Source organism: Ictalurus furcatus, chromosome 17, assembly GCF_023375685.1.
Source record: "Ictalurus furcatus strain D&B chromosome 17, Billie_1.0, whole genome shotgun sequence".
NCBI lineage: Eukaryota > Metazoa > Chordata > Actinopteri > Siluriformes > Ictaluridae > Ictalurus > Ictalurus furcatus.
The window spans coordinates 1,165,075-1,190,074 of record NC_071271.1 but is presented as its reverse complement, the minus strand read 5'-3'; the positions used below and the strand labels follow the sequence as shown (position 1 = coordinate 1,190,074).

Sequence of the window (25,000 nt, the reverse complement as noted above, 5' to 3'; positions counted from 1 at the left end):
GGAATGGGCATCACCACAATCACAGCCGCTCGCATACTGAAAGGCCAACTGGAGGAACATCCAGGAGAGGAGACCGTCATGACCATGGACACGTTTCCTTACGTCGGTCTCGCTAAAGTAAATATACACACACACACACACACACACACACACACACACACATATATATATATATATATATATATATATATATATGTGTGTGTGTGTGTGTGTGTGTGTGTGTGTGTGTGTGTGTGTGTGTGTGTGTGTGTAGGTGTACACAGTAGATTTTCAGATCCCGGACAGTGGAGCAACAGCGACGGCCTATCTGTGTGGTGTGAAGACAAATCTGAACATTGTGGGTTTGAACGCTGCTGCACGGAACGGTGTGTGTCGCACACAGACAGGAAATGAGGTCACGTCCATCCTCAAATGGGCTAAAGATGCAGGTATACGCCCACCTGTCTCTCTAGTCTGTCTGTCTCTCTCACTGTCCATGTCTCTTTCTCCATCTGTCAGTCTCTCTCTCTCTATCTGTCTGTCTGTCTCACTCTTTTTCTTTGCCTGTCTGTCTGCCTGTCTCTCTCTCTCCACGTCTGTTTCTCCATCTGTCAGTCTCTGTCTCTCTATCCATCAATCTGCCTCTCTGTCTGTCTTACTATCTCTCTCTTTGTATGTCTCACTCTCTGTCTCCCTCACAGTCACTCTCTCACTCTCCATCCACCTGGCTGTCTTTTTGTCTCTCCATACGGCCATCTGTCTCACTCACCGTCTCACTTGCTGTATTTCTGTCTCACTCTTTGTCTGTCTGTCTGCCCCAGCCACTGTCTCAATATTTGTTTTTCTGTAGGCCTCTGTGTCTGTCGGTCTCACTGTTCTTTTTGTCTTTCTGTCCATCTTACTTTCTGTCTGTCTCCCTGTCTATCTCTCCATCTGTCTGCCTGCCTGTCTGTCTCACTTGAATAGCTGTTGAATGGTGAAATTTGTTTACTATAGACATATGAATAGAAATATATTAATGTCAATTATAATCATATGTTTTGTTATTATGGTAATTATCTTAAAACTGAATTATCATCCTGAATACAATTATCATTTATAAACACAGAATTGAATTGAGGAATAAATATTGTAGTGCTACTGTGAATCAAAGCGAACTGTAAGATCCCTCCAGATTCTCACCCATAATACCTATTACACACTCCTGACCTGCTAACCTCACCGTAACACCGTGTGTGTGTGTGTGTGTGTGTGTGTGTGTGTGTGTGATTAGCAAGCTGATTAGCAAGACAATATGAATTTGTTTTTGTACCTGTCTTAAGGCTTAGCATGTTAGCAAACGAGCTAGTTGCACTCTAGCTAGTTAGCACGGCAGTATAACACTGGACAGAGAGTGTAGAACTCGAGTGTGCACTACAGAAGGGTCTTAAAAAGACAGTCATTAGAGTTCAGTTTCAATCAACTCATCACTCGTTTCCTCCTCTCAGCATGTGAAGTGTGACTCTCATATCTACCCTCGTCCTGGTTGCGTCCTACCCACACTGAGACACGCATTCTGTACACACCACCGCCTCCGTTACACCTTCATACTGCTACAGCACCACGTTTGATTCTTAAACCCGCCAAAATACAGATTAGAAGCAGAAGGTTCGGAAGGTACACTGACACTAACCCACATCTAACGTTTCCTCGTATCAGCGTCAGGTCCAGGTTTCCTCTTCTTAGCATTACGCACCTGTACCTGTTCCTTCTGTGGTGTGGTGGTTAGAGGGTTCTGATACTGCAGCTCCTGATGGTTCAGGTTCTGATCTGTCTTTTGGCTGGGTTAAGAATAAACTGTGCTGTTTTACTGGGAAGCGTTTCAGGAAGTCCAAAAAACACACACTCACACACACTTCTGTAGCTCTGTGGTGTAGTGGTTTGTGTTCATGTTAGTGCTGAGGTTCCAAAAGGTGTGGGTTCTCTTCTGCTTTTGGCTGGGTTAAGACTAAAAATTGCTGTGGCCTCATGAAGTGATATGTTGTATATCTCAGTTGTTGGGTCTGTCCCTCTGTGGTGTTGCGGTTAATGTTCAGGCCAGTTGTGTGGTTCCAGAGTTTTTGTCGCCATAAACCACTTCATGAGGCTGCAGAAATTTATAGTTTTAAACCAGCCGAAACGCAGAACAGAACCAGCACCTTCACTGACGCTGACAGAAATGCTAATCGCTACAACACAGAGGGACACAACTAGTGTGTGTCAGACGTTTGCTGTCCTTTGTTGAATCAACGCATTTCACAATCAGAGCACTCCACAGAAACAATGATGCAATCACCTATTTTCTGCCATGCTTCCATCCATCCATCCATCTTCTATACCGCTTATCCTTCCTTCAGGGTCACGGGGAACCTGGAGCCTATCCCAGGGAGCATGGGGCACAAGGCGGGGTACACCCTGGACAGGGTGCCGATCCATCACAGGGCACACAATCACACACACATTCACTACGGACACTTTAGACACGCATGCATGCATGTCTTTGGACTGGGGGAGGAAACCGGAGTACCCGGAGGAAACCCCCGCAGCACGGGGAGAACATGCAAACTCTGCACACACAGGGCCACGGTGAGACTGAAACCCCGGACCCTGGAGGTGTGAGGCGAACGTACTAACCACTAAGCCACTGTGCGCCCCCTGCCATGCTTCCTTCTGGATTAGTATAATTATTGTGTTTTACTATTAATAATAATGTACTTAACAACAGTTGAGTTATTTCCAGAAATATAAGATTAAGGAAATTCAGGGATAATGTCAATTATATGTACATGTTAATATTCCGGACAACGTTTAATCCACACCTCACGGAAAGACGTGGAACTCTGCAGACACAATGGACTGATGTCATATCACAACAAACCAATGACTCTGTAAAAACTGTGTAAAGAAATGTTTTGACATTCTGTGTGTGATAATGCTAATGTGTTTTGGTGTGTGTGTGTGTGTGTGTGTAGGGAAGTCAGTTGGCATAGTAACGACGACACGTGTACAACACGCCACTCCAGCGGCCTCTTATGCGCACAGCGCCAGCAGGAAGTGGTACAGTGACGCTGACATGCCCGCTGCGGCCAAGAGAGACGGCTGCACCGACATCGCCTCCCAGCTCATCTCCAACACGGACATCGATGTGAGTGTGTGTATGTAAGTGTGTTTGAGTGTGTGTGTGTGTGTGTGTGTGTGTGCTTGGGTATAAACAAAAATTATATTAAGTATAGGTTTTGTGTTAGGCATACTTGTCTAAATGTGTGTGTTGAATGTAAATGTATAAATGTGTGTGTGTGTGTGTGTGTGTGTGTGTAGGTGATTATTGGCGGTGGCCGTAAGTACATGACCCCTAAAGGCACGATGGACCCTGAGTACCCCACAGACCTGAACTCAGCTGGCACGAGAGAGGACGGACGCAACCTCATAAACGAGTGGATCAACATGAAAGAGGGAAAGGTAGAGAGAGAGAAAGAGGTAGAGAGAGAGAGAGTGAGTAAGAGAGAAACAAAGCGAGAAAGAGACAGAGATAGGATGTGAAAGAGAGGCAGACAGACAGTAAGAGAGACAAAGACACACAGAGATAGTGTAGATAGAGACAGGATAGAGAGACAGACAGAGAGAGTGACAGAGGGAGGTAAAGGATGGATTCATAAAAGAGAGCGCCAGAGATGGAAAGATAGCAAGAGAGAGAGACAGAAAAAGATAAAGAGGCAGACAAAGAAACAGAAAGAGAGACAGAAAGAGGTAGGGGGTGTGGCCTAAAGATTGAAGGTGGAGCTTGTACACTAGAACTGAATAAGATTATTTTTAATACAGACTTGTTCTGCTGTTTGATGAAGCCATTGATGTAGAAACAGTGTTATCTGATGATGTTAAACTGCTGGCCGTAACTACATCACCCTCGTAGCTCGAGTGCAGAACTGAAGAAGCTCCTTTGTCCGTGTGGTCCGTAGGTGGCTCGCTATGTGTGGAATAAGACAGAGTTTGATGCGGTGGACCCAGAATCCACGGACTACCTGATGGGTGAGTGTGATGTAATCAATTACTATTAATATAATAAACAGTGAGGAGGATTCTGATTGGTCAGAAGGAGATCACAGCTCATTCACAGGGACTTGTAGGGCAGACGCTCCACCAATAATAAACAGAGTTTCAAAAGTGTGTAACAAGTTTTCCTCTTGTAAGGAGATGTTTATGTATCATTTATGGAAGGAGTCTCCAGTGTCAGGGCTGTGTAACAGTCAGAGGTGAAGCAGTAACTTTAAGTTTTCCGACATCTTCAGGACGGAGGAGTTCACACTTTGCGGTTTCTCAGTTTTGGTGATGAATGATTGTTTCTTGCTGCTGTAACGTACGTGATCATAGGAAATAATTCTGTGACTCTGTAATATAACTTTAGATTTATTCGGTTTCCCTGTAGCCCTGTTTGAACCCGGTGATCTGAGGTTCGAGGTGGAAAGGGACCCGCTCACGGATCCCTCCATCATGGAGACGACTGAGAAAGCCATCCGCATCCTACAGAAGAACCCGAGAGGATTCTTTCTGCTAGTGGAGGGTAAACTTCCACCAAACAACCAAACTACCAGCCAATCAACTCCATCCATCGATAAACTAATGAATATCATCAATATGGCAACAGTTTAAATCAGGAAACATTTCGCTAGAAAATAAACCGTTCAATATTTTTTTTTTTTTACATTAAATAAAATAATGATCAAATTCATATTTATTTATTTATTTATTTATTTATTTATTTATTTATTTTTAAAAAATGCAACACTACTGTTTGTCTGGCAGTTTGTCAGCAAATCTATAAATCGGTCATGAAACTGGAGGTGAAGGCGGATGCCAGTGCAGATAATAGTTTAATGAGAAAAAAACAACAACAATGCAAAAGACTATTTTTACTATAAAATTACAACCCCGACAATATCGTCATACATCTTGTGTATTGTTGTAGTTATTTGTTATATCCCTGTTAAGTGCCATAAAAGCTCAAATACATAATATAATATTAAATATAAGAAGTATAATGTAAATCGTGTAAAATTATGAAGAGGCAGTAAAGTGTCAGCACTTTTGAGGAAATGACTGATGAGGTTATAGCTGCTATAATGTAACTGAGAACAGGAACTAAGTTGTTTCTTGAACATAAAACATTCATTACAGAATGACGTTTGTAGTTACAAATGGACAAAAAGTGTGAGGTGTCATTCTGTAATAGATGAAACATTGTAATCTTTGGTAAACTGCTGTGGTATAAGAGAAATAAAACTCTTTGGGATGTACTGTTAAGGGAAAATAACCCACTTCAGGGTGAGAACTGTGACTCAGCTTCATCACACCACCGCATCAGTGATTATTTTCCTAGAACAGCATGACACTGAGGGTTTTATTTCCTATTTAACACACTCACCGGAGAGAACCGGATCAGTAATCAGTGTTTTGTGGCTGCAGGGGGACGTATCGATCAAGGACACCATGCTAGCCGTGCCTCGATGGCACTGCATGAAACTGTCGCCCTTGATAATGCTGTTGCCCGGGCGCTGGACCTGACCAATGAGGAAGAGACACTGACCATTGTCACTGCTGACCACTCCCACTCGCTCTCGTTTAACGGGTATCCCTTCAGAGGCAACAGCATTCTGGGTAAGTGTGTGCAGATTTGAGATGTCTGAGAGGACCAACGTGATACAGGAACTGATGATAAGTTTATAAATTAAAGGACATCTGGCTGAAGACAAAGGAAATAAACCCCCCCCCCCCGTGTGTGTCCATGTCTAAGGTAAATCTCCTGTCTACGGGACGGACATGCTCCCCTTTACCACACTGATGTATGGAAACGGTCCTGGACACAAAATCCTCAACAACAAACGACTTGACATCCGCAAAGTGGACACCAGTGAGGGACACACACACAAACACAAACACACACACACTACCTAACGGTCTAGATAAGTCAGCTTAACATTTATGGAAGGAGTCTCCAGTATCAGCACTTTATAACAGTCAGAGGTAAAGCCGTAGCCTTACGTTTTCCGTCATCTTCAGGCCAGAGGAGTTTACACTTTTCTGCTGTTCATCAGTTGGTTTTTGTGTCTCATTAACTTTAAGAGAGAGAGAAACAGAGAGGCCGGTGAGGAAAGAGAAAAGTTTATCGCTGTTATGAAGTACGTGAGAACAGGAACCAACAAGTTTCAGCATTCGATGTAAATATAAACAGATAAAAAGTACAACATGTTATATAATTCGAAAGAAATACGTCATTGTTGATAAATTGCTGTGGTGTAAGAGGAATAAAACACTAACGTGCTGCTGTTCATTACTTTCCTATAGTATCAATCATCACTCCAGCCTCCTTGAGGTTTCCTCAGATCTCCTCCTTGTTACTGTCACGTATCGGAGGCTGAGACTGAAGTGCAGGTTCATGAGTTTAATCCAATAAGTTCAAAGGATCAGGGAGAATTCCAGGTACATAGGAAAGAAAGGGTCAATCGATCAGGCATACAGTCCAAACTCGGCAGGGCAAAGAGACAAGGTCATAAACGAGAAGGTCAGCAAGGTCAAAACCAGGATAAACAAACACGGTAACAGGTCTCGGTAATGCCAGAGACAGAAAGCAACTGAGCGTATACTTCACCAAGAGTGAATGCATAGAAGGTCCTTTTAACCTGTGGCTGTGGTTGTGAATGTGAATTGGATGCAGGTGTGCGTGAATAGAATGAAGGTGAGTGTTCTGGGAATTGTGGTCCATGGTGGCCATGTTTGTAGGCCGCCGTGCAGGATGGGAAATGTAGTCACTGGTTTGCTGTGATATGACAGTTACTCTGGGAAAACCCTTAAACGTTTTTATCAACAAACCAACAATAAAGTGTATTCCGTTCATAAACGGTTTCATGTAGGACCCCTTTAGAAATCCGACTCTCTAACACAGTAACAACGCAGTAATAACACCACAACATGCTAATAAGTGTCTGTGTCTCTGTCTGTGTCTCTGTCTGTGTCTGTATCTCTGTCTGTGTCTATGTCTGTCTGTGTCTCTGTCCGTGTCTCTGTCTGTGTCTCTGTCTGTGTCTCTGTATCTCTGTCTGTGTCTCTGTCTCTGTCTGTGTCTCTGTCTGTGTCTCTGTCTGTGTCTGTATCTCTGTCTGTCTCTGTCTGTGTCTGTATCTCTGTCTGTGTCTCTGTCTGTGTCTGTGTCTCTGTCTGTGTCTGTGTCTCTGTCTGTGTCTCTGTCTGTGTCTGTATCTCTGTCTGTGTCTCTGTCTGTGTCTGTATCTCTGTCTGTGTCTCTGTCTGTGTCTGTATCTCTGTCTGTGTCTCTGTCTGTGTCTCTGTCTGTGTCTGTATCTCTGTCTGGGTCTCTGTCTGTGTCTCTGTCTGGGTCTGTATCTCTGTCTGTGTCTCTGTCTGGGTCTCTGTCTCTGTCTCTGTCTGTGTCTCTCTCTCTGTCTGTGTCTCTGTCTGGGTCTCTGTCTGGGTCTCTGTCTCTGTCTCTGTCTGTCTCTCTGTCTGTGTCTCAGGGAGTAGGGACTACGTGCAGCAGGCGGCGGTTCCTCTCGACACGGAAACTCACGGTGGCGAGGATGTGGCCCTGTTGGCTCGAGGCCCCATGGCTCATCTGTTCCAGGGTGTTAATGAGCAGAGCTACATCGCTCATGCTATGGCCTATGCAGCCTGCGTGGGAACCAATCAGAACCACTGCTACACTGCACAGAGCTCTGCCCCCGACATGCCCTGACTTAATCACTAATATTAATAGTAATATTACCTCAATTCTTCATTCTGATTTACTCATCACAGTTTACTAAATGTACGTCTGTCTTTATCTTAAAATCAGCGGACCCTTTATGACTTCATTTATCACTACATATTTTCGCTGTTCTTTTATTAAAAATAAATTCCTCAGTAAATCAGAATAACCTTACTGTAATGCGCATCTCAAATTTAAAACTTCAATCTACTGTAAATAATTGTGTATATTTATTGCTGAAATTTATACAAACATGGGTGCGCTAAATTAAATTAAGGGAATTTCATACGGTGTAACTGAAATTTTCTCATTAAAAATAAAAACATGATGCTCATTTTGCTCATTCTAAACATCTTTAATTTACTTGTTTATTTTTACCCGCATGTATTTGTTTAACAATAAATGGCTTGGAAGTTAATTAAGCATAAACTCACACTTCCATTAAGTTATTGTAAATACATTTTAGTGCAATTAGACCTACGCAGCTCACATTAGAAAGAGCACTGCACTAGCATAAAAAGTAAAAAGTTAGAATGATTTGACAAACATTTATGCTTGAACCTAATGTTGATTTATAATGCAGATATACAGTATAATGCTAGCATAAATATTAATATTTCAGTTATTTAATTATAATTTAGTGCAACTATACAGCTCATGGTTTAAAAACCAATCAAATAAACTGAAGAATATATTAATCTGATTATGATATCAAGCTTTGAATCTCAGGGCCAATCTAAAACCCATTAAAATGAATAAATCTGATCTTAAAAATCGGGATATCAGAAACAAATAACCAAATTGTAAAGATTTAACATTTTTTTTTTTAATGTTTTTTTTTTTTACCCTTAAGTGATGGAGTAAATATTGTTACTGAAGGGAAACTTGATGTAACGCATTAGGAATTTCATTCGTTTAAAATTTAACATTAACTTTAGTGTTATATTAAAGTATAGGCCTAATTAATTAATTAAACGTATAACACTAACTTTAACGTTAAATTCTAAGCTCATTTTAGTGTAGCAATCAAACACAATTTAAAGGGGAAAATGCTAAACATTTGTGTACAGAAAAAACAAATCTTAATGTTCTATTTAAAAAAAGCAACCATGATAATATCAATTTAATACATTTAACTAATTAACATAAATACGTGTATGTGTGAATATAATAAAACTAATTGTTTCAAGATAATGTTTATACTCAATGTTTTAGGGCCAATCCTTAAATATTACAGATACAAGATTTTGAGAATAAAGTTGTGACTTTTTTCATGAAATCTCGTGTATTTTATTAAAATGCTGCTGAAAAAAAGATTTTTTTTAACCTTTAATAAATATTAGTTTATATTTTTAAGCCCATAATCCTTAATAATTTAGCTACAATATTTGGATTAAAAAAACAACAACAACAACAACATTGTAGTCATGTCCTCTGAGTGTGTGGAGAGAAACAGATTTTGAAAACACACCAGTGGGTCACTTCCTCTTTGTTTGATGGTGTGGCTAATTAGGAAGGGGATTGTTTGTGTGTGTGTGTGTGTGTGTGTGTTGGGGGAGGGAGCCAGTGTATGGTGTTCCTCCCAGTGTTAATAAATAATGCACAATGTTTAAAGATCAGCTATTTAACATATTATGTAAAATAATTGTGTATGTGTGTGTGTGTGTGAGAGAGAGAGAGAGAGAGAGAGAGAGAGAGAGAGAGAGAGAGCGAGAGAGAGAGAGAGATTTAACACAAATTTATGTTCATATCATTCTTGATTGACTTGATTTCCTTCTTTCTATTTCTATATTCCCCTTATTCTCCCTTTTCTTTCTTTCTCTCCTTCACCAGTCAGTCATTTGTTCATTCGGTCGTTATCCAACTGACATCACTGGTAATCACATCAAGTGCTCCTTTTTTTTTATTTTTTTATTTATTTTTTTTTTGCTGCTAAATTTCTTTTTTCCCCTTTCCTTACTTTGTATATTCTTCATTTCTTGGTTTTGTTTTGTTTTTGTAATAATTCTAAATTATTTTTTGAAAGTTTAAAAATGTAGACAAAGCGAACGCAGACGCAGTTTCATCTGTTCACCTGAAGGAGGCGCTGTAACACAGTTTACTAATACACAGAGAGCGCGCGCGCGCGAGAGAGAGAGAGACAGAGAGAGAGAGGCTTGTTTCCTTCTGTTGTTGATTTTCTGCACTTTTTCTTCTCTTTTTGTCTTCTGTCTCGATAATCACATATTTCTTTCTTTCCTCATTTCTGTCTTCTTTCTTTCTTTCCTTTTTTCTTTCTTCCAGAGTGTCATATCATCTTCATATGTGTTATTTATGTACTTATTCATTAAAAAAGCCAGTTAATAGTCAGAAGTGGCAGTGAGGGAGAAGCCGTCATGTTTAATGTGAAGGGTGTCGGATGTATAGATGCACTTCAGCAAGGATAGAAAGGGGGCGGGGCTAGTGGGTGTACAATCACTAGACTGCTGAGGATTTCCGGAGCCACTGAACCACTGACCTTTCATTCTAACACTAAAAATAATCTTAAACATTCAGAAACTGCTTATGAATCTCTTTTTTTTTCCCCTGAAAATCTTGCTGTTCTTAGTGTGAGTGTTTCCATTACTGATGCTGAAAAGTGAACTCCGCCTCCTTTCACAGAATCCTCAGTTTATTATTACTATTTTTTGCAGTTATGCATCTGAGGTTTGGGTTTTTGTTGCTTTCTCTTCACCGCTCCCACTCGTCAGATCTGAAGCGTCTGAGCAACGTGTGATGTTCAGGAGAAGCGAGAGAGTGTGTGGGTCAGTGCTTACAGCTATGTTTAGAGTGTGTGTAGGCGCATGGTTACACAATGCCCTTACGCACACACACACACACACACACACACACACACACACGTACCAGGCATCTGCAAACTGGAGTCTCACATTTTCAGGGAAGATAAAAATGTGAGACTGACGTTGTTGAATTAACTTTATGGATTATGCCGTTAATTCAGCAATAAATAAATGCTATTCTTTTTCATTTAACCTCGTAGAGTTTAAAGAAATAGTGCCATAAAAATATAGAATTTAGTTGTAGCAGAAAGGGGCGGAGCCACCGAATGGACCTGCTCTATCTAGTGGAAAAAGGCGGATCTACCAGGCAAAGAGGTCAAGCCACCAGATAAACCTTCTCTATGTAGCAGAAAGACAGACTTGCTCTATTTAGCATAAAGGGGTGGGGCCACAAGACACACCCACTCTATGTAGCAGAATGGCATGGGGCCAATATGCAGACAAGCAATGTGTTGCAGAAAGGGGTGGCACCACCAGACAGACCTGCACGAGGTAGCAAAAAGGGGTGGGACCACCACATGGACTCGCTCTATTACTATATTTACACGGACAGCGGTAATCTAATTATTGACTTTACTCTGAGTAAGACAATATTCTGATTAAGGTTTACGTGAGTTGCGTTTAGAATACTCCTTTCATGTACCTGTTTTACATGTTATAGAACATAGATGGATTAACGTCACACATCATTACGTCACCGCGCCACGCCATCCAACGTCCCTCCAGAATTTCACGTATCGACGTACAGTTGGTCTTCGTTATGGAACCGTATACAGTTTTGGGTGTTTTTATTTTTAATTTTACGAACGCTTCAAATGCAGTTAATTATTTGTCGTGCTGTACATGCAATAGACGACTGCTTGAAGCCGTGGGCTGCGTCCCAAACTGCGTACTTACCTACTGTATATTAGCTGAAATACATGTATATCGCAGGCAAGAACGCGGTTTGGGACGCAGCCGTGCTCTCTTGTTTGCCGTAAAACGGTTGAGCACTGCCGTGTGTGTATGTGTCCTGTCGCACAATGCGGTGAAAACTCCAACACGACGTTAATAGTGTGATTAAGGTGTGTACATGTCTGTAATACACATCGATAATTCGACTAAAACAGGAATACTCCACACGTCTTAATTCCATTCGAGTTTACTTCGAGTATGACTTTAATCGGATTAAGGTCATCAATAATCTCTGTTTACATGCTAGTTTCTTAATCAGAGTATCGTCTTAATCGGGTTCATATCGGATTATCGTTGTCCATGTAAACGTACTGACTGTATTGGAAAGTGGGAGAGGCACCAGATGGAACTGCCCTATGTTGCAGAAAGGGGTGGGGTCACTTCATGGACTTCAAGAAAATAATGAGCAATAATGTAAAGTTTGTACAGCACCAGTTAATACACACAGTCAAAGGGTTCTTTAAGGGTTTGTTGGATAATAACGGGTATTTTCTTCTAAAAAACAGGTTCTACTTGGAACCCATTCTGACAGGAAATGCTTTGTTGTAGAGTTCCACCAGAGAGACAACCAAAGAACATCTTTAGCGTGTAGTGTATAATGTCCTGCACAGTACAGCATAGTACTGAGGCCTTTGGTGGGAACACAATGTTACTGCACCTTAACATTAAGTGTACTGCTGCTTTAATAGGTTTTTTTGTTTGTTTGTTTGTTTGCTGCTTTAAAAATCATGATGACCCTGAGAAAATAAAAACAAAGTTTTTATCACGTGACCACTCATCACTCGTCTGATGAACATTCAGCGGGTTTCCTTTGAGCAAATAGTGACAATACATGATCTAATTACTGTCCAATGCCTTCTCTTTCATCTGTCCGAGCTTCCAGCCTCTAATTTTGTTCACTATTTAAAGATTTTTGTTGTTGTTGCTGCTATTCTTGCTGCACTGTTAAAAACAAACAAGTTCAAATAGCCTCAACAAGGAGACGGAATTAGACTTTAGCGACTTCTAAATCACGTGATCGGATTTGGGTAAAATTGTAACGCAATGTAAGTTTAATAGGAAAAAAATACATTTATTTGCCTTTTATTGTCTATTTCTAAAAGGTGGAAGTAACGAGCTCGAGTGGTTAAATGAAGTAATTTAACTGGTATGCAATTAACCACTCAGTGACGTCAGCATCCGTGTCTACCTGCACGTGCACCAGCTTTACCAGCGCTCACGTGAAGCATCATTTACACATTACTTATGTTACCGAGGTAAATGTGTATTGAGCGCTCTCTCTCTCTCTCTCTCTCTCTCTCGCTCTCTCCTGTTTGTCCAATCACAACTCGTTCCGCCTCCATCTATCTCGACTCGTAGGCGGAGCCATACCGAGCACGATTTATTAAACGCAGTTTCCGCGTGCAGAATTTCTCACTCATTTATCGCCCTGTTTTTGTGCTCGTGCAAAGAACACACACACACACACACATACACACACACACACACACACACAAACCAATCACAAGAAACAACATCGTTGTTGGAAGCGCGCGGACTTCAGAACTAGGAGAGTGGGGAAGTGAAGAAGATTTTTTTAAATAATAAGAAGAAGAAGTAGAAGAAGAAGATCCGAGCAGCGCGCGGCGCCAACCAACCAATGCTGCGGCCACATCCTGGGAGCTCGAGCACGCACGCGCTGTCCCGCCGCCGAGGTGCTGAAACGCACGCGTCGAGTCTTCCCCGCGTGACGTAGTGGTGAGTGTGGGGGGGGGAGAAAGAAAGAAAACAACGGTTTTTGGGAACGGTTGCATGGGTTACGTGCGGGAAAGCAAAGCAGGAAAGTTGTATAGATAACCGATTAACTAAATACATAAATAAAAAACGTGCAAGCGAGCAGCGCGTGCTTAAAGAGAGGCACACGGAAACAAGGGGTTTCTCACCGCCCCATAGAGAGAAAGTGTGTGTGTGTGTGTGTGTGTGTGTGTTGATGCACTGCAGGTCAATGTGTAAGCATGGGCTGCGTCGCCTCCAAGACCCCCGTAGGTAAGAGCCGCACTTCCGCTCTGACTGCTCCGAGCACGAGCGATGCACGAGAGAGCGTGAGCACCTGGCGTGTCCGTTCAGCGCACGTGAAATAACGCCCGAGCTTTATTACATGTCTCGGCTCGAGCGTGTTGCTTTGTGCACGCGTGGATTCTGCAGGCTTTTGAGGAAGGCGCGCGTGCGTGTGTGTGTTTGTTTGTCAGTGCATGGTGGACGGTAGATGGTCCGCAGCTTGTGTACGCGCGCGCGCGTGCGTTTGTGTGCGTAAGACTGTTGAACGGAAACAGGAATAATGCGGACTGTATGCTGCTGATGCTGCGCTCGCGACCCTGCAACAGCCCGTTCTAATACACGCATGAAAGAAAGAAAAAAAGCATGATGAAGATGTTTCGCCGTTGCTAAGGGACGAGATTGCGCACGCGGAACGAATATAATATAATATAATATAATATAATGCTCCAAAAGTATTGGCACCCTTCATAAAAATGAATATATACATAAGCAATGCATGGGGTGATATTTTGATCTTAAACCTTATGACTTACGAAACTATAGTTTTATATTAATAATAGTTTTCAAACAGTGTTCTCTGAAAGTAATGGCACCATAAACAATAAATATTTGGTTAGTCAGTTCCTGTGATGTCTAACAAGGTTTGGAGACACTTGTAGAGTAGAAGTGAATTTTTCACATGAATGATAAAAACAACAACAACAAAAAAACAGCATTAATCAACCACTCAAAACCCACACAACACACACGGAAACAAACAGATCAAACCCCCTGTTCTGCTTTCATTTTTCAGGAATAGTTAGTATGTGTGTGTTCAGTAATGTAGTCGGTGGACATGTGTGTGTGTGTTCAGTAATGTAGTCGGTGGACATGTGTGTGTGTGTTCAGTAATGTAGTCGGAGGACGTGTGTGTGTGTGTTCAGTAATGTAGTCGGTGGACATGTGTGTGTGTGTTCAGTAATGTAGTCGGAGGACGTGTGTGTGTGTGTTCAGTAATGTAGTCGGTGGACATGTGTGTGTGTGTTCAGTAATGTAGTCGGAGGACGTGTGTGTGTGTGTTCAGTAATGTAGTCGGTGGACATGTGTGTGTGTGTTCAGTAATGTAGTCGGTGGACATGTGTGTGTGTGTGTGTGTGTGTGTACAGTAATGTAGTCGGTGGACATGTGTGTGTGTGTTCAGTAATGTAGTCGGTGGACATGTGTGTGTGTGTTCAGTAATGTAGTCGGAGGACGTGTGTGTGTGTGTGTGTGTGTGTGTACAGTAATGTAGTCGGTGGACATGTGTGTGTGTGTTCAGTAATGTAGTCGGTGGACATGTGTGTGTGTGTTCAGTAATGTAGTCGGAGGACGTGTGTGTGTGTGTGTGTGTGTGTGTTCAGTAATGTAGTCGGAGGACGTGTGTGTGTGTGTGTTCAGTAATGTAGTCGGTGGACATGTGTGTGTGTGTGTGTGTGTGTGTGTACAGTAATGTAGTCGGTGGACATGTGTGTGTGTGTGTGTGTGTGTGTGTTCAGTAATGTAGTCGGAGGACGTGTGTGTGTGTGTGTGTGTCCAGTAATGTAGTCGGTGGACATGTGTGTGTGTGTGTGTGTGTGTGTGTTCAGTAATGTAGTCGGAGGACGTGTGTGTGTGTGTGTGTGTGTGTGTGTGTACAGTAATGTAGTCGGTGGACATGTGTGTGTGTGTGTGTGTGTGTGTACAGTAATGTAGTCGGTGGACGTGTGTATGTGTGTGTGTGTGTGTGTACAGTAATGTAGTCGGTGGACGTGTGTATGTGTGTGTGTACAGTAATGTAGTCGGTGGACATGTGTGTGTGTGTATATGTGTGTGTTCAGTAATGTAGTCGGTGGACGTGTGTATGTGTGTGTGTGTGTGTTCAGTAATGTAGTCGGAGGACGTGTGTGTGTCTATGTGTGTGTGTTCAGTAATGTAGTCGGTGGACATGTGTGTGTGTGTATGTGTGTGTTCAGTAATGTAGTCGGTGGACATGTGTGTGTGTGTATATGTGTGTGTGTATATGTGTGTGTTCAGTAATGTAGTCGGTGGACATGTGTGTGTGTGTATATGTGTGTGTGTGTATGTGTGTGTTCAGTAATGTAGTCGGTGGACATGTGTGTGTGTGTATATGTGTGTGTGTATATGTGTGTGTTCAGTAATGTAGTCGGTGGACATGTGTGTGTGTGTATATGTGTGTGTTCAGTAATGTAGTCGGTGGACATGTGTGTGTGTGTGTGTGTGTGTGTTCAGTAATGTAGTCGGAGGACGTGTGTGTGTTCAGTAATGTAGTCGGTGGGCTTGTGTGTGTGTGTGTGTACAGTAATGTAGTCGGTGGACATGTGTGTGTGTGTGTGTGTGTTCAGTAATGTAGTCGGTGGACATGTGTGTGTACAGTAATGTAGTCGGTGGGCTTGTGTGTGTGTGTGTGTGTACAGTAATGTAGTCGGTGGACAAGTGTGTGTGTGTGTGTGTGTTCAGTAATGTAGTCGGTGGACGTGTGTGTGTGTGTGTGTGTTCAGTAATGTAGTCGGTGGACGTGTGTGTGTGTGTAGGTGTGTGTGTTCAGTAATGTAGTCGAAGGACATGTGTGTGTGTGTGTGTACAGTAATGTAGTCGGTGGACATGTGTGTGTGTGTGTACAGTAATGTAGTCGGTGGACATGTGTGTGTGTGTGTGTACAGTAATGTAGTCGGTGGACATGTGTGTGTGTGTGTGTTCAGTAATGTAGTCGAAGGACATGTGTGTGTGTGTGTGTACAGTAATGTAGTCGGTGGACATGTGTGTGTGTGTGTACAGTAATGTAGTCGAAGGACATGTGTGTGTGTGTACAGTAATGTAGTCGGTGGACATGTGTGTGTGTGTTCAGTAATGTAGTCGGTGGACGTGTGTGTGTGTGTGTGTGTGTTCAGTAATGTAGTCGGTGGACGTGTGTGTGTGTGTAGGTGTGTGTGTTCAGTAATGTAGTCGGTGGACATGTGTGTGTGTGTGTGTACAGTAATGTAGTCGGTGGACATGTGTGTGTGTGTGTACAGTAATGTAGTCGGTGGACATGTGTGTGTGTGTGTGTACAGTAATGTAGTCGGTGGACATGTGTGTGTGTGTGTGTTCAGTAATGTAGTCGAAGGACATGTGTGTGTGTGTGTGTACAGTAATGTAGTCGGTGGACATGTGTGTGTGTGTGTACAGTAATGTAGTCGAAGGACATGTGTGTGTGTGTACAGTAATGTAGTCGGTGGACATGTGTGTGTGTGTATGTGTGTGTGTTCAGTAATGTAGTCGGTGGACGTGTGTATGTGTGTGTGTACAGTAATGTAGTCGGTGGACGTGTGTATGTGTGTGTGTACAGTAATGTAGTCGGTGGACATGTGTGTGTGTGTATGTGTGTGTGTTCAGTAATGTAGTCGGAGGACATGTGTGTGTGTGTGTACAGTAATGTAGTCGGTGGACGTGTGTGTGTGTGTGTACAGTAATATAGTCGGTGGACGTGTGTGTGTGTGTGTGTGTGTGTGTGTGTACAGTAATGTAGTTGGTGGACGTGTGTGTGTGTGTGTGTGTACAGTAATGTAGTCGGTGGACGTGTGTGTGTGTGTACAGTAATGTAGTCGGTGGACGTGTGTGTGTGTGTGTACAGTAATATAGTCGGTGGACGTATGTGTGTGTGTGTGTGTACAGTAATGTAGTCGGTGGACGTGTGTGTGTGTGTGTACAGTAATATAGTCGGTGGACGTATGTGTGTGTGTGTGTGTACAGTAATGTAGATGGTGGACGTGTGTATGTGTGTGTGTTCAGTAATGTAGTCGGAGGACATGTGTGTGTACAGTAATGTAGTCTGTCGACATGTGTGTGTGTTCAGTAATATAGTCAGAGGACATGTGTGTGTACAGTAATGTAGTCGGAGCACGTGTGTGTTCAGTAATGAAATCAGAGGACAGATACAGGTACAGGTGCAGGTACAGATACAGGTGTAGGTACAGGTACAGATACAGGAGCAGGTGCAGATCCAGATACAGGTGCAGATACAGATACAGGTGTAGGTACAGATGCAGGTACAGGTGCAGATACAGATGCAGGTACAGGTGCAGGTGCAGGTACAGGTGCAGATACAGATGCAGATACAGGAGCAGGTGCAGATACAGGTGCAGACACAGATACAGATGCAGGTGCAGGTGCAGATACAGATATAGATGCAGATTCAGGTACAAATACAGGTGCAGGTACAGATACAGGTGCAGGTGCAGATACAGGTGCAGGTACAGATACAGGTACATATAAAGGTACAGATACAGGTGCAGGTACGGGTGCAGGTACGGGTATAGATACAGGTGCAGGTACAGATACAGGTGCAGGTACGGGTACAGATACAGGTGCAGGTACAGGTACAGGTGCAGGTATGGGTACAGATACATCGGCAGATATAGATACAGGTGCAGGTATGGGTACAGATACAGGTGCAGGTATGGGTACAGATACAGGTGCAGGTATAGGTACAGGTGCAGGTATGGGTACAGGTGCAGGTATGGGTACAGATACAGGTGCAGGTATAGATACAGGTGCAGGTATGGGTACAGATACATCGGCAGATATAGATACAGGTGCAGGTATGGGTACAGATACAGGTGCAGGTATAGATACAGGTGCAGGTATGGGTACAGATACATCGGCAGATATAGATACAGGTGCAGGTATGGGTACAGATACATCGGCAGATATAGATACAGGTGCAGGTATGGGTACAGATACAGGTGCAGGTACGGGTACAGATACAGGTGCAGGTATAGGTACAGGTGCAGGTATGGGTACAGGTGCAGGTACGGGTACAGATACAGGTGCAGGTATAGATACAGGTGCAGGTATGGGTACAGATACAGGTGCAGGTACGGGTACAGATACAGGTGCAGGTATAGATACAGGTGCAGGTATGGGTACAGATACAGGTGCAGGTACGGGTACAGATACAGGTGCAGGTATAGATACAGGTGCAGGTATAGATACAGGTGCAGGTACAGGTACAGGTGCAGGTATGGGTACAGATACAGGTGCAGGTATGGGTACAGATACAGGTACAGGTATGGGTACAGATACAGGTGCAGGTATAGATACAGGTGCAGGTATGGGTACAGATACAGGTGCAGGTATAGATACAGGTGCAGGTATGGGTACAGATACAGGTGCAGGTATGGGTACAGATACAGGTGCAGGTGTCATCGATGTCATTAGTGTAAATGAACTTGGTCTCGTCCTAATTCCTAATACAAGTATGGGTACAGATACAGGTGCAGGTATAGATACAGGTACAGGTATAGATACAGGTGCAGGTGCAGGTATAGATACAGGTGCAGGTATGGGTACAGATACAGGTGCAGGTATAGATACAGGTGCAGGTGCAGGTATAGATACAGGTACAGGTATAGATACAGGTGCAGGTGCAGGTATAGATACAGGTGCAGGTGCAGGTATAGATACAGGTGCAGGTATGGGTACAGATACAGGTGCAGGTATAGATACAGATACAGGTGCAGGTATGTGTACAGATACAGGTGAAGGTATAGATACAGATACAGGTGCAGGTACGGGTACAGATACAGGTGCAGATATAGATACAGGTACAGGTATAGATACAGGTGCAGGTGCAGGTATAGATACAGGTGCAGGTATAGATACAGGTGCAGGTATGGGTACAGATACAGGTGCAGGTATAGATACAGATACAGGTGCAGGTATGTGTACAGATACAGGTGCAGGTATAGATACAGATACAGGTGCAGGTATGGGTACAGATACAGGTGCAGGTATAGATACAGGTACAGGTATAGATACAGGTGCAGGTATGGGTACAGATACAGGTGCAGGTATAGATACAGGTGCAGGTGCAGGTATAGATACAGGTGCAGGTATAGATACAGATACAGGTGCAGGTATGGGAACAGATACAGGTGCAGGTATAGATACAGGTGCAGGTGCAGGTATAGATACAGGTGCAGGTATAGATACAGATACAGGTGCAGGTATGGGAACAGATACAGGTGCAGGTATAGATACAGATACAGGTGCAGGTATGGGTACAGATACAGGTGCAGGTATAGATACAGGTGCAGGTGCAGGTATAGATACAGGTACAGGTATAGATACAGGTGCAGGTGCAGGTATAGATACAGGTGCAGGTATAGATACAGGTGCAGGTATGGGTACAGATACAGGTGCAGGTATAGATACAGATACAGGTGCAGGTATGTGTACAGATACAGGTGCAGGTATAGATACAGATACAGGTGCAGGTATGGGTACAGATACAGGTGCAGGTATAGATACAGGTACAGGTATAGATACAGGTGCAGGTATGGGTACAGATACAGGTGCAGGTATAGATACAGGTGCAGGTGCAGGTATAGATACAGGTGCAGGTATAGATACAGATACAGGTGCAGGTATGGGAACAGATACAGGTGCAGGTATAGATACAGGTGCAGGTGCAGGTATAGATACAGGTGCAGGTATAGATACAGATACAGGTGCAGGTATAGATACAGATACAGGTGCAGGTATGGGTACAGGTGCAGGTATGGGTACAGATACAGGTGCAGGTATAGATACAGGTGCAGGTATGGATACAGATACAGGTGCAGGTATAGATACAGGTGCAGGTATAGATACAGGTGCAGGTATGGGTACAGATACAGGTGCAGGTATAGATACAGGTACAGGTATAGATACAGGTGCAGGTATGGGTACAGATACAGGTGCAGGTATAGATACAGGTACAGGTATAGATACAGGTGCAGGTATGGGTACAGATACAGGTGCAGGTATAGATACAGGTGCAGGTGCAGGTATAGATACAGGTGCAGGTATAGATACAGATACAGGTGCAGGTATGGGAACAGATACAGGTGCAGGTATAGATACAGGTGCAGGTATGGGTACAGGTGCAGGTATGGGTACAGATACAGGTGCAGGTATAGATACAGGTGCAGGTATGGATACAGATACAGGTGCAGGTATAGATACAGGTGCAGGTATAGATACAGGTGCAGGTATGGGTACAGGTGCAGGTATAGATACAGGTGCAGGTATGGGTACAGATACAGGTGCAGGTACAGATACAGGTGCAGGTACAGATACAGGTGCAGGTATAGATACAGGTGCAGGTATGGATACAGATACAGGTGCAGGTATAGATACAGGTGCAGGTATAGATACAGGTGCAGGTATGGGTACAGATACAGGTACAGGTATAGATACAGGTGCAGGTATGGGTACAGATACAGGTGCAGGTATGGGTACAGATACAGGTGCAGGTACAGATACAGGTGCAGGTGTCATCGATGTCATTAGTGTAAATGAACTTGGTCTCGTCCTAATTCCCCACAGGCAATGTCCGAGATGAGCCCTGCTGTAAATATAAAAGTCAAATGCTGCTTAGAGCCAAGACACACACACACACACACACACACACACACCATATTAAGTTTAGGTGAGGTCATTTCATCCGTCCAGATGGCCTGAGCTGCTGGTGGCCTCGAACCTTTCCGCCTGTTGCTCAGTGTGATGCGGTGAATGTTTCTCACACCAGATGGACCCAAAATGGACAAACGGGGACAAGACAAAAAATTCCCGGTGTTGCATTAACGCCCACAGTGTTGAGTTCGATCGCAGTAGCATCTGTGTGTGATTTATATGGACACTATAGATGTGTATTCAGGAATGTGAGAATTAACTCAACACCGTTATTACATTAACTCCTGAACCGTTTATTTGCATTAGGTGTTAATCTATTGGATATCATACGCTATACACAGTGTTTGTGCGAACTGAACAGTTCCAGTTATTGCAACACATCCATAGTGTTCGTTTCTAACCTTTTATGAATACTTGTACACCACTGTTCAGAAATACACAGTGAATACGTTCAGTGTTTTTGATGTTAAAGTGACAGCGTAAATAATCGTTGATATTAATTCAACAGTGTAAAGAGATCATTCTTCACTTTACAAGTTACATCAACATGACGTGTTTGTTTGACAAATATATATATTAAACACCAAGAAATAAACACTGTGAAATGAAGAAAAATCTCTAGCACTAAATTCTGATTATGATACACACAGATCAGCCATAACATTAAAACCACCTGCTTAATATTGTGTAGGTCCTCCTCTCCTTGTGCCAGCAGAACAGCTCTGACCCCTTGAGGCATGGACTCCACAAGACCTCTGTAGGTGTGCTGTGGGATCTGGCACCAAGACGTTAGAAGCAGATCCTTTAAGTCCTGTAAGTCACGAGGTGGGGATTTGTTTGTCCAGTGGATTGAGATCTGGGGAATTTGAGTCAACATCTTGAACTCTTTGTCATGTTCCTCAAACCGTTCCTGAACAATTATTGCAGTGTGTTAGGGAGCGTTATCCTGCTGAAAGAGGACGCTGGCATTAGGGAACACTGTTGAGATGAAGAAGTGTACTTGTTCTGTAACAATGTTTAAGTAGGTGGTCACAGTAACATCCACATGAATACAGGACCCAAGGTCTCCCAGCAGAACATTGTCCAGAGCATCACACTGCCTCCAGCAGCTCACCTTCTTCCCATAGTGCATCCTGGTGCCATCTCTTCCCCAGGTAAGTGAACACACCCGGCCGTGGTGTAAAACAAAACGTGATTCATCAGACCAGGCCACCTTCTTCCATTGCTCCATGGTCCATTTCTGATGTTCACCTACCCACTGTAGCCGCTTTCAGTGGTGGACAGGGGTCAGCTACACAGCCCCACACACAGCAAGGTGTGATGCACTGCGTGTTCCATGTGCATCAGTGAGCCTTTGGCGCTCATGACCCTGTCGCCTGTTCACCAGTTGTCCTTCCTTGGACCACTTTTGGTAGGTACTAACCACCGCATACTGGGAAAATCCCCACAAAATTCTATGACCCAGTCGTCTAGCCATCACAATTTGGCCCTTGCAAAAGTCTCTCAGATCCTTACGCTTACCCATTTTTCCTTCTTCCAGTAGATCAACTTCGAGAACTGACTGTTCACTTGCTGCCTAATATATCCCACCCTTTAACAGATGCCACTGTAATGAGATAATCAATGTTATTATCTTCACCTGTCCATGGTTTTAATATTACGGCTGATCGGTGTATCAGAGCTGAGTAGCGACCGAGATCCGATTCTGATATGAATACGAATCATTTAAGATTTGCATCTGATTCATTGTTTGGATTCAGAACAGATTCAGTACTAAAATCCTCACAGGATTCAAGTTGAACCTCGATAGGCGTCTGTTTTTAAGTTCTACACTTTTTGGGGATTAAAGTCCAGCACAATTCTTGTCATATATGTTGGCATCATGACATAAAACACAGTGTAATACAATGTAATCTAACACCGTAACAGAGGTATTTCATCTGCAGGTGTTAAACACTTTTTCTGTAATCTATAACTATAACCGCCCAAGTGCAGTTTCTGGATTTATGCGAAAAATCCTGAGAGACATGTTTACTGGTTCCACGTCCAGTAGAATTCAAGCACCCGTGGTCCATTATCTCCAGGACGCCACACACGCTTTCAGCACGGATTTGGTTTCATTGACTCGAGCGGGTCGAGGGGCGAGGCTGAAGCCTCACACACACCGCCGTGTGCAGTGAAAAGACCCACGGCGTGTCGGGTATCAACCAGAACATAAAACGAGCAGTGATAAAGAGGAAGTGCAACCCAAGTCGCCGCTGTAGTGAGGGTGTTAATGCAGCCGTGTGGGAGGCAGCTTTATAGACTGTGCTGAAATGCAGGGTACTGTAGAGCTGTAACTCATACCTTCACTGCCGCTCAGGCTGATTAGCAGAAGTGCAGGTTGAACACAGCACCCGATGCTAAAAGGTACTTAGGTCAGTTTGTACTTATGCTAAATCATATGCGTCCTTAAACCCGCATAGATTTCAGGGAAAAATATATATATGTTTGTATACATTTCTAAGTTTCTGTACTTTATTGTAGCTATCTTCTCTGTAGCTTGAAATCTGTCATGCTAATTTGGAGCTGATAGTGTTTGCAGAGAAGGAAAAACTGGAAGATATAGACGTAATAATAATAAAGCTCGATGTGCGTCTCATGTTTTTCTTTCAAACAGGAAATCAATATACTTCAAAATCTTACATATGTGGAATATCACAAATATTCCAGCTAGTGAATGCTAGTAAATTCCAGCTAGTAAACGCCACGGAATTTTTTTTTTAGCTAGCTATTGTTCAAAAACCGCATGTATGAATAAAACCAGCGAGCTAATTTTAGAGAAAGAGTCAGAACAAAAATCTGGTTAATGTAAGAAAAAAATAGTCTAGCCAGCTGAAATGACAAAATGTTCCATAATGTAGCGAATTCACGTTATAGCAGCTATAAACACCGGCTCTTTCCATCTCAAGCCTCTTGTATCTAACTATTGAAGGTAATAAGACAAAAAAAAAACAAAACGCAGCATAAAAACTCCTCTGTTCTGAGGATGTCAGAAAACTTAGCTACAGCTTTACCTCCGACTGTTACAAAGCCCTGACGCTGGAGACTCCTTCCATAAAACTGTAAGAAACAATCAAATATTAGCACGAGAACACTTATCGAAACCTGCGTTACTGTCACAGCCGCTGTTAAAAAATTAATCAACATTTTCCGACCAACCAGAATCCAGTGCTGTGATGTACGTATCATTATAGTCCGCATATAAGAAAGTAAATGTTACCCAACTATAATGCATAAAGTAACTGAGTATATGTAAATAGCATGGCCTGTTTGGCAGGAAGTGATGTCACCTGTGGCATTTGGGTGTGACAGGTGCTTCCTGGTGGATATCCACGGATATCCGCGACTTCCTTTCAGTGGGTCTGCAGACTGTTGCATGAAGCCCTGGAACAGAAGCGTGCAATGTTTAACAGCGACATTGTGAATGCATGCATGAGTTTCATTAGGAATGAAACGCTGCACGAAGGAAATTTCAGGAAAACAATATGCACTCAGACAGGACCGAGCTGCCTCGTTCCGAACGGTACGCTCGGTTGCCATAGTAACTGACCGAGGACTGTCGCCGGTCTTTCTGAATAACGGCAGCGGCACCTAATATTGACACCTTTTTTCTCAAAATTGATGCCAAATGTTTGGACAGTGAAAAAAAAGATTATTTATGAAAACATTAAGTATGTATTAATGCTATATTTGACTTTAAGGCATAAATAATTAAAAAAAAAAAAATAATCAACATCTTATGTAATGAATCCATCCCAAGAAATATTAGAAAAAGAAAGATTCTTAGCTAGCTGCTATTAACTCTTTATTTCACTAATACCGTTGACTAAATGTCATGATGGTTCGCGAAATGAAACGGATTCATTACATAAAACAATGGCTACTCGAGATGTATAGCTTAAATTAAAATGTGGTATCAATAAACATAAATCACAATTTTAAT

At 42.9% G+C, this 25,000-nt stretch overlaps 2 protein-coding genes across 2 annotated transcripts in view; both read left to right on the top strand.

Moving 5' to 3' along the window:
- alp3 (alkaline phosphatase 3) overlaps window positions 1-8,177 on the top strand; it is a 9,155-nt gene extending 978 nt beyond the window's left edge. Inside the window, exons 2-10 of the mRNA XM_053647687.1 lie at window positions 2-117; window positions 254-428; window positions 2,970-3,142; window positions 3,316-3,456; window positions 3,954-4,023; window positions 4,421-4,555; window positions 5,458-5,649; window positions 5,786-5,902; window positions 7,524-8,177. Coding sequence (XP_053503662.1) covers window positions 2-117; window positions 254-428; window positions 2,970-3,142; window positions 3,316-3,456; window positions 3,954-4,023; window positions 4,421-4,555; window positions 5,458-5,649; window positions 5,786-5,902; window positions 7,524-7,741 — 1,337 coding nt within the window. The 3' untranslated portion in view covers window positions 7,742-8,177. The remainder of the gene's footprint in view (window position 1; window positions 118-253; window positions 429-2,969; window positions 3,143-3,315; window positions 3,457-3,953; window positions 4,024-4,420; window positions 4,556-5,457; window positions 5,650-5,785; window positions 5,903-7,523) is intronic.
- A 4,571-nt stretch (window positions 8,178-12,748) lies between these two features.
- The window catches only part of fam131ab (family with sequence similarity 131 member Ab), a 26,272-nt gene continuing 14,020 nt past the window's right edge, over window positions 12,749-25,000 (top strand). The window contains exon 1 of the mRNA XM_053647419.1: window positions 12,749-13,263. The gene's annotated coding sequence lies outside the window, so the exon portion shown is untranslated. The remainder of the gene's footprint in view (window positions 13,264-25,000) is intronic.